Source organism: Plectropomus leopardus, chromosome 20 (assembly GCF_008729295.1).
Source record: "Plectropomus leopardus isolate mb chromosome 20, YSFRI_Pleo_2.0, whole genome shotgun sequence".
In the NCBI taxonomy this organism is placed as follows: Eukaryota; Metazoa; Chordata; class Actinopteri; order Perciformes; family Serranidae; genus Plectropomus; species Plectropomus leopardus.
Genome location: NC_056482.1, coordinates 23,455,144 through 23,470,640, shown reverse-complemented (window position 1 = coordinate 23,470,640; position 15,497 = coordinate 23,455,144). Strand labels below are relative to the sequence as shown.

Below are 15,497 nucleotides of genomic sequence, written 5' to 3'. Positions count from 1 at the left end.
ACGTCACAGCTGCGCTTCACGCATGCACGTGGTGTTTTTCTGTTGTGTGTCATTACAAAGTTACACCTCCAACTACTGGCCTAGCATGCATACTACAGCGTTTTTCATTGTTTTTGCAGATCTCTGTACACGAGGATCGTTTTCATAATGTTATGATGACATGATTTTCCTTTAAACGCAAAGGAAAAACTTTTTCTAGTAGGGCCGTTCTCGACTAAACATGGCCTTTGTATTTATTCAAGGCACCACTGAAACTTGTTGCATAACAGCGTCAGCTTTTCCCATCTCTGTAAATAAAAAAAGACAGTTATTATTTGCACAACACCAGGAGGGAAACACAAATATGAGCCATTTAAAAGCATTTGAACCAATAACCAATGCTGTCATTTTTCTCAATTACCATTAACACGTGAGCTACAACAGTGAATGAGTACCTGATCTAGGGATTTCGTGACTGTAAACCCAGCAGCGTTGCAGCCTTTGTTTGGTGGTTGTGTGTAAAAAAGCATTTTCTGCTCTTCAGCAGCCTGCACTAGTCAGCCTGGAGAATTTATGACCACTTGGTTGCTTTTATCCTCTCAGAGGATTTACAGGTTATTGCCTTCTTATCCAGTCTTTTGATGAAAAACTGCCAGAACTGTGAGGTGGGACTGTGGACCCGACGAGCCGATACTGTTAAAAAACACAAAGTACACTCAGAGAGACTGGTTTACTGTATTTTCTCCCATGAAAGATTGTCTTTGTGCAAAACTACGTAGTGTTTTTAAAACTTCGTCCTGGAGAGCATCATGTGTGGGACCTGTTCCATTTTTATGAAAATGTCATGTTGTTTGTTTGGCATTTCTGCTTAAATCCTCTGTGAAGTTCACTGTGAAATTGAGGTGACATGACAAACGCGAGCTTTTGATGTTGCAGTTTATGACGGGTGTCCTTGTTTCACAAGTCTCACACCTGCCCTCTCAGAGTCTGTGCGTCAAACTCAATTACAGAGGGAAGCAAGAAACTGATACAAAAATCTCTTTAGATATTTTCCTAAACAGTCCCATAGTTGCAAATATATCATGAAATTTCTGTTTTGTGATCATGGACTCAATAAAATCATGGACGTAGCCACCATCAGATTACCTATTGGTTTGAGGACTCCCATTTTGTTGTGTCACTTTTGACATCTGGCTCTTTTGGAGCCATACGTGACCGTACTTGAACAAGAGCCTGGAGATAACCCTGTAAGACTAGCTGTTAGCTTAGTTAAAACTTTGCATTTAAAGTCTATGGCTAACTGTGAGTACCGTATACTAACGCAAATCTTAAGTGTAGCTACCAAAAACAGGCTTTAAACCATTAAAACAAAATGTACATGAATATTTGACTCTTTTAGTGCAACCACAATGCTGAACAAGAGTTTTAAAGCAACCAAAACTCTCATGACCTAAAAACATGCTGAAATAGCAACAGCAAACACTCTACGGTCCCTCAGTGTTTTTGTGATTACAACAGTTAACACAAAAATTCAGGAATTTTCTGTGCTATGTTTTTTGTCTTGTTTTGGGGGGGTTGCCCCAGGATGTAAACATGTAACTTTCTGCTCTCAAATTTAACATGGGGATTGAGTCATTCTTGGAGCCAGCCCCAAGTAGCCATTTGAGGAACTGCAGTTTTTGGCACTTCTGCGATGGCTTCATTTTTCAACCTCAGAAGTTGCAGCTTGTTTGTGATAAAACAAAGCAGCTCCAACCTCCTGTTAGTCTGTGTAAGACAAAAAAAAAAAGAAAAGATGAGGTTTGAGCTTGTCTAGATTTCCCAGCAGAGGTGATGTAGGAGATCAATAACCTTTATAAGACACTGTGCAATCCACTCAGGTTTAACAGCAAACCCTCACATAAAAGCCCCATCAGGTGTGAGACATTACACTGACGGTTCATTTAGAAATGCCTCGATGAAGAGAAAGCTGAAAACAAGCCACTGAGATTCAGAAGAAATCATTATCATCAGCTTCAAAGCCCATATTTGTTAGATTATCCCCTCTACTTTCCTTTGCAGCTATGAAAGAAAAGTCATGACAGTGCTAATGGTTACCTAATTAGTTTTGCTCCCCTCTACAGCCCTTATGTCTCTTATTAACAGCAGAGCAGCGCAGTGCAGATAATAAAACAGAGAGGTGTTGAGCCTGTTTTGACAAGACAGTTTACGTAAACAACACATGCGCCCCTGGACTTCATAAATTGCAGCAATTTAGCATTTACTGTTTTCGAGAGATATTTTTACTCCAGCCGGAGAGGTTATAATGCCCTGAGACGGGACTTAAAAATATTTGAGGACATCTCTCTGTGAAAAATGTAGCAATATTGGAGAAAGCATAGTTTTGATTATCTTTGCAGTGAATTATTTTATTGTTTAATTTGTACAGTACATGGTTTATCAGTTACACAGTGTTGTCCTGTCCTCCTCTCCTCATATGTAGCAGTCAGTATCTTTAACCCTTTGAAACCCGGAACAACATCAGTTTTTTTGTGCTGCGTTCAGGTGCCTTTTACATACATTTAAACCTTTTAAACCATAGAAAATAGGTTTGATTTCTTTTGAAAGCAATGCTAAAAAGGCAACAAGCAACTTAGAGAGATGTTCCACAACATGCATGAAATTAAGAAAAGGTTTAATTTAATTTTGAAAAAAGGAAAAAAAGAAAAATATTCATACAATCAACCAGACAGACAGAAAAAAAAGAAAAGAAAAAAGAAACATTTACAGACAATGAAAAACAAAAAGCAAAATAAATTGTAAAACACTTTATGACTTGGTTTACATATTTGCAAAGAAAATGACCTGAAAATTAATTTTAAGAGAGAAAGAGAGAGATTATTAGAAGTGAATAATATATTTTTTAATATTCGTAACTATTTTATCTGTATATTTTTAATTTTTGGAAGTTTTTTGTGTTGTTTTTTTTCCTTTTCCTTCTGTTTTTTTGTAAATCACAGGTCATTTTCTTGTAACTCATAACTTGTAACTTCTTCCTATGTTTTTAATAAAATTCAACAACTTTGCTCAGGTTTCAAAGGGTTAAACCAGCGATTTTTACCTTCTCTTGTCCTCTAAAATCCCTCTACAGTACACACACTTCTAATGGTCAAGTGAGTTTGATTGTGACTGTTATTACAGGTATCAGCACTATGATTTTGTTGGTCTTGTATCCTGCTGTTTGAACCCTGCTGTGCGTCCATTGTAAACCTGCATCCTTTAGGCTGACCTTGATACAATACCTGTATTTTGATCAAGCGATGGGAATTATTTTGTTTTCTTTTGTATTAGTTTGCATGCATTTACATGTGAATGGCTGGTCATATATGCTTTTCATTTGGAGAAAAATAAGTCTTCATTTTGAAAATGCTTAGCATTTTTTGAGGTACTAACTCTTTACACCAAGTTTTTCATTGTTTAGAGATACTAACTCATTTTGAGATAAGGCATTTATTTAAACATTTCTTATTATTTTGTCGTACCAACTCATTATTTTAGCAGTCAATCAAATCTGATCAAACCACAAAGTCCTTAAGCAGCTTAGCTGAGCTTTTGTCAATTAAACATTTCAACATTCAGTATAAAATATTTTACTTTCAAAATTTAGGACTGTTACAATGAAATAAACTATAATATATAATAACAATATGCCGACACAGTGTGCTTTTGGTTTGGAGCTTTTCTCAGTGGTTTTTTCCAACGATGGTAAATACTAACTTGGAGAATATTGTGCTTCCAGTTTTGTGGTAACAGTTTTGGGAAAACCCTTTCCTGTCTCAGCATGAAAATTTCCCAGCTCCATTAAGAAACGTTTTTCCCAATTTGGTGTAAAAACTTAGCCAAGTGCAAAGTATCCAAATCTGTTGAGATGAAGTGGGACGCTAATGCCGACTGCAAACGCTGCCCTTGTTTGTGCGACGACAAAAAACATCCATGGCTGGCTGTAATGTTTTGATGTCCACATACTTTTGACCATGTTTTCAGGTGCTTTAATATAAAAACACAAATCCCTACCAAAGCTATCAGCCTACTCTACAGCAGCACAAGAAATCCCTCAGAAGCTCTGAGAACATGGAGTGCTCTTTGAAGGCACAAAGGTGCAGAAATGTTGAGAATAAAACCACATTTTTTTATTATGAGTCAAAGTGTACCAGCTCAGAATAAGCCCAGACAGCTAAAGTACATGTAGGTGGACTGGCTGCTGCTCTGTGCCAGCATTTGATTGTGTCTGTGTGACTGTGTGTGTGCGTGTGTGAGAGAGAGAGTGATAGACATACTGTGAGAGGGCATCAAGAGGGAAAGATATGTAGCAGCAGGGCTTAAGGGCCAGGCAGCAGGGAGAGAGGTGATAATTCACAGCCCTGCTGCTCCTCCACGTGAGCCAGAGAGCCTCAGTTAGAGCCGACCCCCACTGCTAACCTCAAACTGTGTCAACACCTCCTCTGCATAAATATTAATCTCTCCCCAAATGATCAGCCGATGATTGTGCTGCTTAAACAGCCAAAGTGATCTGCATCCATCTTTTAATTTCGGCATCCTCCTCACCATTTCTCCCTTGGCTGGAGCCCGTGGATTCAGCGCATCCCAGCGGTCACATCGAGTGTCCTTCCAAACACCCCTCCATCCCTCTCCATCCATCCTGTAATTGCAGCCTAAAGGCCAAGCCAGGCTGATAAGATAATTAATTACGGATAGGTCACGAAGCAGTTCTCAATCTTTAATTCTGCTCTGACCCCATTTGGGCCCTGATCTTGAGCAAATGAATGTTGTTTGAGAGACAACAAAATGTGTTACAGCAAATAACAGGGTAAATATTGCTTTTGTAGGTCAAAACTAATTTGCTTATTGGAGCTTGCGACCGCTTAAATTGAAAGGTAGAGCAGGATAAAATGCCCGACGGTCAGTGAACTGATTCTAGAAACAATATCAGCAGAAGAGCACATACAGTGATCTCATACAACCAAACTGAAGAGCTCGAAGGCTTTTAAAGATAAACTCCTTAAATTCAGAAGCTGCTGGTACTCGAAACTGAAAGCTAGAAACACTAAGATGTTCTGCTTTTATCAACAAGATAAATCCCTCAACTTCAAAAACTAAAGCTCTGCAAAGCTATCTGGCAAACATCACAGATGTAATTCTCAGGCCTCCTCTGTTTTGCACTAGGTTGGCACTTTTGGACTCTTCAAAATGAAATCCACCTGCTAGCATACACAATTCATGATGGATTTACCAAACAGCATGGGCAACAAACAACAAAAATGGAGTTGGATTCCCAACGGCTGTAAGAAAAAACATTAGAACGCATTTAGAACACAAAATATTGTTTTAATGTGTACATGTGACCGGCTTCTGGACTTATTTTCAGTTTCATAACTTAATAAAAGGTAAAAAATAAATAAGACGAAAGGGAAAAAAAGGGAAAAAGAACAAGGGTGAGGCTGAATTTTAGAAAGTAGACTTTTTGTACTGAATGAAATCCACCAGCCTGAATGGGATGATAAACACAAATTATTCTGCATAAATCTAAATCCAGCTCACAAAATTAGTATTTACTGAACAAAAAGGCTGCAAAGAATTTTAACATACTGTGCCAAAGAGGTGAGCAATGCAAATTAATCTGAGTCAAGATAAAATAAGTCAGCTTAATCAGAGGTGCTGGGTTGACCTTGTAATGATTATACTTTACACCGAGGCCCACTGTTTTATATTTTGTGGTGTGTGTGTGTGTGTGCGTGTGTGTGTGTGTGTGTGTGTGTGTGTGTGTGTGTGTTCTTATGTATGTACCCAATGAATAGCTGCCTGCGTTCTCTTTACACAAGAGAGACACAGTACATCTGTCATTTTAACCAAAAACAGCCAAACAAGGAAGCCCACTGGGATAAACCTCCAAAACAATCTGTTTATTTTACACAGACAATCAAGTATCTCTAGATATTTTGTCCTACAATTAATTGTTATTTACCAATAAAGAGTAATTATTGGTCAGAATACAACTGAACATTTCTGTTTTTGAGATTTATAAAGCTTAGATTATAAAGTTATCTTCATATGTGTGCAGATGTTGGGACAGTGAACATCAGTGTATACGGCACTCTCAATAGCATGGGTGCATTCAGAGAATGTAAAATCTCCACATTGTACACACATGTAAGAACTATTCAAGGTCATGTGAAGAGAGGTTTGTCTGTATTTGCATGAAAGCAAATTTTAGGAACGCTAATTTTGCTATGAAACAAGGCTCGCATAGACGAGCGATATGGGACATGTAGCTACATGCTAATGTTAGCAAAACATGTAATCTTGCTGGCTGATGATGTTCATTTCTCCCTGATTTCAAATCATTTTCCCAATGAAACATATCAGTGTGTGTATACATTTTTATTGGAGATATGTGACGTCAGAAAGCATAATTCCTCTGCTGCAAGTATTACTGTGACAGTTAGCCACATGCTAACGTCAGGAATCTTGTAATCTTGGTTGCCGATGTTGTTAATTTCCCCCAGATTTTGGATCACATTCCTGCTGGAACATGTCTGGTTGTTAAAATGTTGGTTTAGAAGTTTTATTTGTTATTTTTTATGGTAGAAAGTGGTGCTATATTCCATAACAGTCATTTCCCAGCTGCGAGTACACTGCTACATGTAGCTACATGCTAACAACAGGGAAACTTGTGATCCTGTTTTTTTATGTTGTTGATTTCTTCACGATTTTGTATTGTATTCTTGTTGGAACATGTCTGGTTGTGAGGATTTTTGTTTAGAAGTTTTATTGATTTTTCACGGTAGAAAATGCCGCTGTACTCCACAGTCATTTCCAGACTGCAGTGATAGCGCAGAGAAGCTGAGATACATAACGCTTGGAAATGTTGACCAATCAGAGCAGAATAGGATTTTGGGGGGATTTAAAGGGGCAGTCTCAAAAATGGAGCTTCTCAGACAAGAGGGTGAATACAGGTGTACCAGCACAGACACACAATGGCTGATATGTTGAGACATTTTAGTTTGATTGTAAACAGGTATAACGTGCAGTATGTTTCTCTCAAAGTTGAAAAACAACGTGATTATACTTTTGGCAACACAATAACAATGACGTGGTACATTTTTGAACTTCTTCTCTGGTGACAGACTGCTGAAGGAATTGGGAAAGATATCTGGCAGCCCGTTAAATGTATTTCTTATATAATATCAAGATTATAGATTGAAACTCTGTGAGTCATATGCTGGTACTTTTGCAGTGATGCTTGTAACAGAGTGATTTCAAAACCAACAGATTTTGCCCTTCAGCCCTCTTCTTCACTGATACACAGTGATAACATCCAAGACCACTGCAGCAGCAATCTAAAGCCTGCAGCTGAAACATGTCAGCAAACACATCATAGTGGTCTGAATTAAACAACATCAATTGCAAACTCAACAGCAATATAAATACTTTATTAAGATTTTGAGAGTGAGTCTGATGAGGATTTATAGAGCCTGTAAACATAAAGTCTCTCTTAGGACATGTTTGTCCACTTGGACACCGTCTTGGTAGCAGCAGGTTTGTGACTTAAGTAAGATGAGAAGCTTATTGAATTTTTCAGAGGAAGTTATCCAAACCTAATGTTCTCAATTAAATGCTATAATATCATGAAACCCTTTGAATCCTAAGCAAATTGGCCTTCAAAAATGTTGAACAAAGAACCCCAAAATTAGTAAGAAAACATTTAAAATTAAAAAGTACAAGAAAATTACTTAAAAATTAGTTATTGTTTGTTGTTAAAAAAAGATACAAACGGACATGATCTGCAAGAAGTGCTTAAAAGATATAATAATTTTTTAACATGATTTTAAATATGCAAAGTTATTATTTTTTCCGAAGACATTTTCCCTAGATTTAAAAAAAATAATTCTCTAAATCCTTTAAATTATTGTTGAAGAATTTGTGAAAGATTTCTTCACAAGTTGTAAGCGACAGGCATCTGAAAGCAGTTTTTGTATAAATCATTTGACTAAGTAAACATACATTGCATGAAAGTACTTGAGTGTAAATGCCACAAAACATCTATCAATATTCATGTCAACTGTGTGCAAACTGTTTATATTTCTCTAAAATGTATTGTTTGATAAAGGTCGTCAGTGACTGGCAGCAGAGACGGATTGGGATTCGGCATGCTGTTCTATAACCATAAGGTCGTGTGTTTACTGGCTGCACGCTGTAAATCAGCAGGTCTTCTAAGAGCATTGGGTAATTACATTAAACAGTGAATTCTGATCCAGTCACAGATATTGATTTTGTTATGTAATATATAATGTATGGTAATAATTAGTTTTCTGATGCATTAAAGAGCTTAGCAGATGTGACTGCTCTCTGAAAACACACACACATAGAGGGATGGGAGAAGCTCTTAAAATTATAAGCGGCCCTTTCTGTCTCTCTCTGCTTGATAAAGCTGATCATTAGTCCGAAACTGCGATAAGAACAGGTTGGATTGTTGGCGGTGTGTTCAGGTTGATATCTGTGCAGGTTTGTGCACAATTCAATGATGAGTTATTTTTCCATCTGATGGAGGATTATTACAGCTTGTAATGTGAATAAATCAGAGCAAACTCACACAGAGTAATACAGGTTTCTGTCAGCTTCTTTGTCGGGAGTGCCAGTTCTGCAGTAAATATGTCCGTTATCATAACTTCTTGGCTTTGCAGGAACAACTATAAAGTTTACATAATGACTTTAAAGTTCTGTCAGCTGGAAATTGGTGATGGAATTGAGAAGCTAATTTATTTGGTGTTACTGAGACTGTAATATTACAACATGGCAGAGGTACACCTGTTCTCTCTGCCGGCCTTAAGTTTTAATACCAAGCTCTGCCCCGTGAGGTCAGAAGCAATCTGTGCCACCATCATGTGCAATCGATTTTTATGGCGTTGGCATGGCAATCTTTCCTCTCTTTTCTTTTCTTGTCATTTTCCTCATCCTGTTTTTATTTTCAGAGAAAAGTGCTCAGACTTCCTGCAAGCAAAATAATGTCCTAATGTTGTTTGCAAGCACTGGACTGAGTGCAGGGATGTGATAAATCGAAGAGATCTTCACTTCAGCACAGATCTGGTTTTTTGACTGTTGTTATGGTAAAGGAGCTGGAAAACACAAACTCTACACAGGTAGTTTGTTCTCTTTGAGTGGTTCTTGGTCTGTTTTCAATTATTAAAATTTGGAGATGGCTGAGTTGTCAAACGATTTAAGCTGGGAACTTTGGTCACATGATGGATGATGTTTCTTTTTTGATTAAATGTTTGGATGCATCACAGTAGCTTTTATGTTTAAACACTCATATTGCAAAATGTTACACAGTGCCAGAAAAGTAAACAGGATAATGGTTTGGACATAAATACAGGGTTATAGTCAGGTGCAAATTCTAAATATGCAAATGCCAAAATTAAACAGTAACAATAACATTAGCTCCATGATCTTAAGCTAAGCCTCCCTGTGACAGTCATTACTTGCAGTTTAATACAGCTGCATTAATTTATAACTGCAATCAAACACCTGCATCCAAGCTGCCTGCTTCTACTGTCTGGTCACTAAAATTGTTTTGGAGATTTCACAGTCACTCACTTGTCTGCTCCTCAGAATTGCTACAGACCTTTTATAAACCACAGAGTGGATTTTTTATTAACCCAGCAGAGTCACTCTTCCACTTCAGCTCTGAAAGACATTTTTAAATCTGTGTGAGTCCAGCAGGTTAGTCATCATGTTTGTTTTTTGGTTGTTCTATTCAAAGAGGTTTCAGACGACCATGTGGGCCTATAGAAAATGAGAAGGTACTTAATGCTGTGTGGGATGAGGATGTCATGTTGTGAGGTATGCGCTGTGATATCATTATTACCAAAGTGTATGCAGTCAGTCCAAAAACAAGGTAGCATACAGTGCCCAGCTATGTAAGTGGAGGTAGTGCATCGGGGTCTGTAATCCAGCCTTAGGCTGCCAAGTCATGTAGATCTATAGGTACGTTCACATGACAAGCAAATGTGGCCCAAATCCAGTTTGTTGCTTTCCTCTCACTTAGATTGGATACTTTTCACGGTGTGAACACAGGCTCAGTTTACTGTGACAGCGACATTCAGTAAACAATCAATCAAACAGCGCTAACAACAGGTCGTAAATGCGCAACATTTTCTGCCAACACCAGATATCAAACAAAAGCCAGAGACTGTGTTTTATTAAGTTCTGTGAGCTGCAAATAAGAAGAAGAGAGAAGATGATGTTACGCTGCAGTGTTTTCCTCCTCTGGGCGGCTGCATGCAGCCTCAACCAAAGTGTAGCGTGACAGTCAAGAGCACTCACTCTGCCGCAAAATTTGGGCACCAATTTGTCCCCAGAATTGCCATGCCCAGCACAAGCAAAAACAAAAAACGACTGCTCGACTTGCAGGAATTTCAGTTGACTGAGGGGGCTCTGATGATTCAAACCTTTAACTCTCAGAAGGCAGCCCTACCCCCATCGCTAAAAAGTTAACATTACATGATGTCAACTTCAAGTTCTTTCTTCAACCCAGCAGCTCAGCCAGGCATTTGGTGTTGTTTGGAGGAAACCTTTGCATAAAAGTCATCAGATGAGATATTCTGAGCCGTGTTCACAGCTGACCCTAACAGCAGCAGAGTGCAGGGAGAATCATTGTTGTGTCCCCAAAGTTAGTGCTGAGATTAATGGAGGTGTGAGTTTAAAAACCACAGAGGAGAAAAGTCTCCTATCTCTTTGAAATTGCCTTTTTTTTGCTCTTTTTCAACTTTCTTCTACTCTTTGTATTATTAAATGGAAACAAGCTACAGCAGAGAGTGACATTTTCAGAACCGGCTTTATCTGATTTGCTCTTTATCAATTGGATGTCGACAGTGGTCGTTGTTGTTGTCGGTCGCTGTGATAACAGGCCCAATCAGCTTATCTGGCATTTCAGAAACACAGCCAGAGAATGACCTCAGAGATGGCTCTCGTCCAAAAAACGAACCAGCGTTACAGGGTGTCCATTGACTGTAAAATGGCGGTCTTACTGTAAAAGCGTCCTCTCTCACCGTCCTCATGCATCGCCTTCTCGAGCATGCCTCATTAGCAGGAGACTGCAGGTGTTCCACTCCAGTTGAGTGACGACCGATTTCATTAGCTGCCTCAAGTGCCGATCTGCCCTCTGATGCGACAGCGAGAGACAGACTGACTGCTCACATGCCTCATGCGGTACCGCTGGTTCGCTCTACGGCGCCCTTGAGTTAAGTAAGTGAGACAGGGATGCTTTAGAGAAATTTTCATGGTAAGCATTGAGGTTATTAAGATTCAGGCAGGGTAGCACCACAGTTCACCTTGGGCATTAAACAGTTGTTGGCTCTGCTTGGACCGGGACACTGGGACAGCTACCGCTGACGGGACGAGCGCAGGGAAGAGTTGAGGAAGAGGTGAAGACAGAGAGTGAAGGAGGAGGAGGAAGAAGACGGCGGCGGGCCTGTTTCTTCGTCCTGTTTCCGTCTCGTACAAACGCAGGCAGACACAGACCCTGGAGCTGTGACTTTGAAGTGGTGTCTTTGATTAAGGAGTTAATTAAAGAAAAGCTGCGTGCTAGCGAGGAGATAACTTAGAAGAGAACAGGCAGAGAGGAGAAAAGAAGCAGATATGGAGCGGAGAAGTGATATTGGCAGCTCATCAGTTTCTGAAGTGCCACAGTGTCGTCCCTGTGATTGGCAGAAAAGCCAGCTGGCATACCGGAGATGGTTATGAAAGCAGTAAAATCAAAAAAATAAAATTATTAAAACCTACCACCCACGTGTGAACGGCACAGTTTCTGCCCCGCTGCAAGCTGTGGTGTTAGCACCACAAAGCATTAATGATAATGGATGATGGAGGGCAGAAGGAAGAAGGAAGGATGGTAATTTATACATTTGGGACGCAAAGACTGATGGTTAGTTCGGTGTATGTGGGTGTAATTAATGTTCTCGTTCTTTTTCTGTCCGCCCTGATTGGTTTCCAGCCTTTGTCTCCTCTCTAACCCGCCTCCTTCTCCTCCGTCACCTCTGGGTCTTTGCGGTTATCTCCCCCTCTTTCTTCCCTATCCATCATTTCTTCCTCCTACTCTTCCTGTTGTCTCCTCCATCATCATCAACCATCTTGCTCTGACAGTCTTCACCTCCTGTCATGATAAACATCAGTATGTCTTCTTCCTCCACATCCTCCTCTCCATCCTTTCAATCAAACTCTTTTCCACCTTCTTCATTTTTGCTTCACGTCTGTCCAGTCCACCTCCTTACTCCCTTCTTCTGCTCCCTCCTCCCAATCTCTCCCTCCTCCCTGCAGACCCTCTTTTGTTTCTTTGTGTTCCCCTCACTCTTATTTCATTTTTCACTCCTCCTTTCCACCCTCATCCCCTTCTTCTCCATTCCTCCCTCATCCTTTTCCAAACCGTCATCCTCGCCACTTCTGCTGTTCTCTATAAAATCTTACATTACAGCCGCTGACAGTTGCTCCCTGAACTGTTCTTCACCTCTTCGATTTTCTTCCTCATTATCTTTTATCTCTCACTCCATCACAAATGTTAAACAAAATTAAAATCAGTTATATTAAAAATAAGAAAAATCTAGAATGTATCCGTGAACCTGTCAAGTTGCAATTACAGTTTGCATTCATGTCCGTGAAAATGTGAATTGATCTTGAAATGTGACCACAGAAAACAAATCACTTTATTACCAAGTCCAGGTGGATGTTTTTGTCAAATTTGAAGGAATTCCCAGGAGGTAAACTTTCGGTACATATGTCTGTCCATATGGCTATTGCTGCTGCAAAGGCGTAAAAGCAATGAAACAAATTAAAAAATGTCTTTCCTGTCTTTCTTCTTCTCCTTCCCTCCATCTGTCTCCACCAGCCTGGCTTTTATAAAGGCGTGGCGGGCTCACAGGTGACCCTCTCCAGCCTTGTGAACCAGTCGCGGGCCATGCTGGAGGAGCAAGCACGCCACTTGCTGACAGAGGCAGAGCGGCAGACCATGGGCTACTACGTGGAGGAGTACCGGGATGGACACATCGGAGTGGAACAACTCGTCGTGGCGCTGTTCGAGCTGCTCAACACACATGCAAAGGTAAAGGACGAGGAGGCTTATTTAAGAAAGGAAGATGAAAAGAGAATCGATGTTCTTTATGCAGAAGTGTTTACTCCAGTACAGTCTGTGTGCGATTGCTGCGAGCTTTGAATCGAAGTTCTCTGAGCCCTTCTTAGATTTATGCCCGGGCTTTTTGCCGATGCTTACAGTACTGTTTTGTTTTCCTTTCATCCCTGGCTCTTATTTTCTCACAGTCTGCAGTAGTTCACCTTGTAAAAAAAACAATAAATCAAAGGCATTTTATTTCAGATTTCTCAAGAACACTGCTGTATCATACACCCCCAGAAAGCTTCTCCAGCTGCCCTGTGCTGCATTTAGAGCAACTGCTTTAACTTCCTCATTGGATGGGTTGTTTTTATTGTACAAAGTTACATTAGGAATTAATGTAAAACAGGAGTGTGGTTTTAAACTGTATTTAAATTTAGTGGGGATTTAAAAGTGATCGTAAAAGCACAAAACTCAGGTTAGTAATTTAAACCAAATTGTTTCAAGTTCCTAAACTACAGTTTAAGCCATAATTAATGAGCTCCAGATTTATGACAAAAGCCCATAAAGTCAACCATTACTTACCAGTACCTCATAGTGTACTTCTTAGGTTGCATGTTTTTCTTAATGAAGATAAGCGTATCTCCCTTGTTGCAGCTTAGTCTATTTCTCTTCTTAACTAAGATTCGACACGCAGAGCTGAACAGCTGCTCACTGAAAGCAAACATGAAAACAAACTGGAATGGCACCCAATGCCCTCTTACATCATGCGAGTCAAATCCAGCCAGTGGCTTCCTCTCTGAATTAACAGCTGGGTGTGCTGTGCTAGCTAATGTCCGACCACAAATAACTGACAACATTTAGCCAACAGGAAACTGATTTTACACAACAGATAAACATCGGCCACTGCCAACAGTGAATGCTGTCGTACGTATTTACCGATTGACTGATGGCAGTCACCAGGTGAATATCGGACATCACCAATATTAGGGTGTTAAATTAGTGTATATTTGCTTTCATATCCATTAGAAAACTCAATGTACAGGTAACTTTCTCCTAATTTCGTCTTAGGGAATGCTCTCATTTCATTCCACTCATCTCACAAATCAAGATATTATTGACGTGCAACCATCTCAGCAACTTTAAGTTCATTTTTAATCTGATTTTAATCAGAGTTTGGAGAAGATTAAAGCAACTTTCAAAGAAAATCAGAAACACCTTTAGTTTGGTACGGCACACTCAACTTCACACCTTTGACTCCCCTCTTGTGTCTCCTCCTTTGTACCTCCCTCCCCTCAGTTCTCTCTGCTGTCAGAGGTTCGCGGCCTAGTCACCCCACAGGACCTGGAGCACTTTGATGGGCTGGTGCTGAGACGGGAGATCCAGGCTCTAAAGGCAAGACAGGGGACAGCTGGAGCCACGGCGCTCCAACCGGATTCCCTGTCCATGGTGTCGTACCCGGACACCCTGACCTCGTCTTCAGCCAGCTTCATGACCAACACCACCCTCAGCTCTGCACGGGTAGGCTGCGTTTATCAGCTGGAAAACAATTCGGCTCTTCTTCATTTAATGTGTGCTCATGATTTTCTCTTTTTTTAAGGAATATTTGGGGGTATGAAAACATAAAATAAGACAAAATCTGGAGAAAATGGAAGCTCTCTGTGCTAAAACTTAATATTCCATGTGCTGCTGCTTTTCTTACATGATTTAAGGCGCAGCAGCAGTTCAGTCTGGTACCAACAATCTTGATGGATGGACCTGAGTGTTTTTATTTTTCTGATCTGCCTCGCTGTCTGTTTGGTGTGTGTGAGAGCGTAGTGTGATATATTTCCATGGATTGTAAGAGATTCTGCTGTAGAAAAGATCCTGCTCTGTTGTGGACTTTCTCAGGCTGAACAATGACACGTTTCAATGCCTTTCTGTTGAGATTGAAAAGTATTTCAGCTGATATTTGATAGGTTGTGATTTTCTCCCACCTCACCCCCAAAAACCATCCCCCCTCTGTAGGAAAGGCTGCTCTGGCTGATAGATATGATGGAGGTAGGAGTCGCTACTGAAAGTGATGAATGCTTTCCAACACAAACCCACACTTACAGGATACACACTAAACACTGAGATTTAAAGTTCCCTGTGTGTGTTCCAGACACACATACAGTACACACACTCTCACCTTGGTTTGTGGTTTTGCAGTGATTTGTTTGCAGTGTTTTTCTTCTGTCTTGCTTTTCCTTTCTCTGCCTTGATTTGGACTGTAACTGTAGTGCTTTTAAAGAAACCAATGTCTCTCAAAAGTCCAAATGATGATCATAGGGTAGCGTTGTGAGTGTACATGAACTCTGTGGCTGTTTCTGTGCAGATGAGATCACTGTTACAGAGAGAAAAG

At 40.0% G+C, this 15,497-nt stretch overlaps 1 protein-coding gene across 1 annotated transcript in view; it reads left to right on the top strand.

Annotated features, from left to right (window-relative positions):
* Positions 1–15,497, top strand: part of whrna (whirlin a) — a 165,291-nt gene that overhangs the window by 127,047 nt on the left and 22,747 nt on the right. Inside the window, exons 6-7 of the mRNA XM_042509509.1 lie at positions 12,896–13,108; positions 14,414–14,635. Of these exons, the coding sequence (XP_042365443.1) occupies positions 12,896–13,108; positions 14,414–14,635 (435 nt within the window). The remainder of the gene's footprint in view (positions 1–12,895; positions 13,109–14,413; positions 14,636–15,497) is intronic.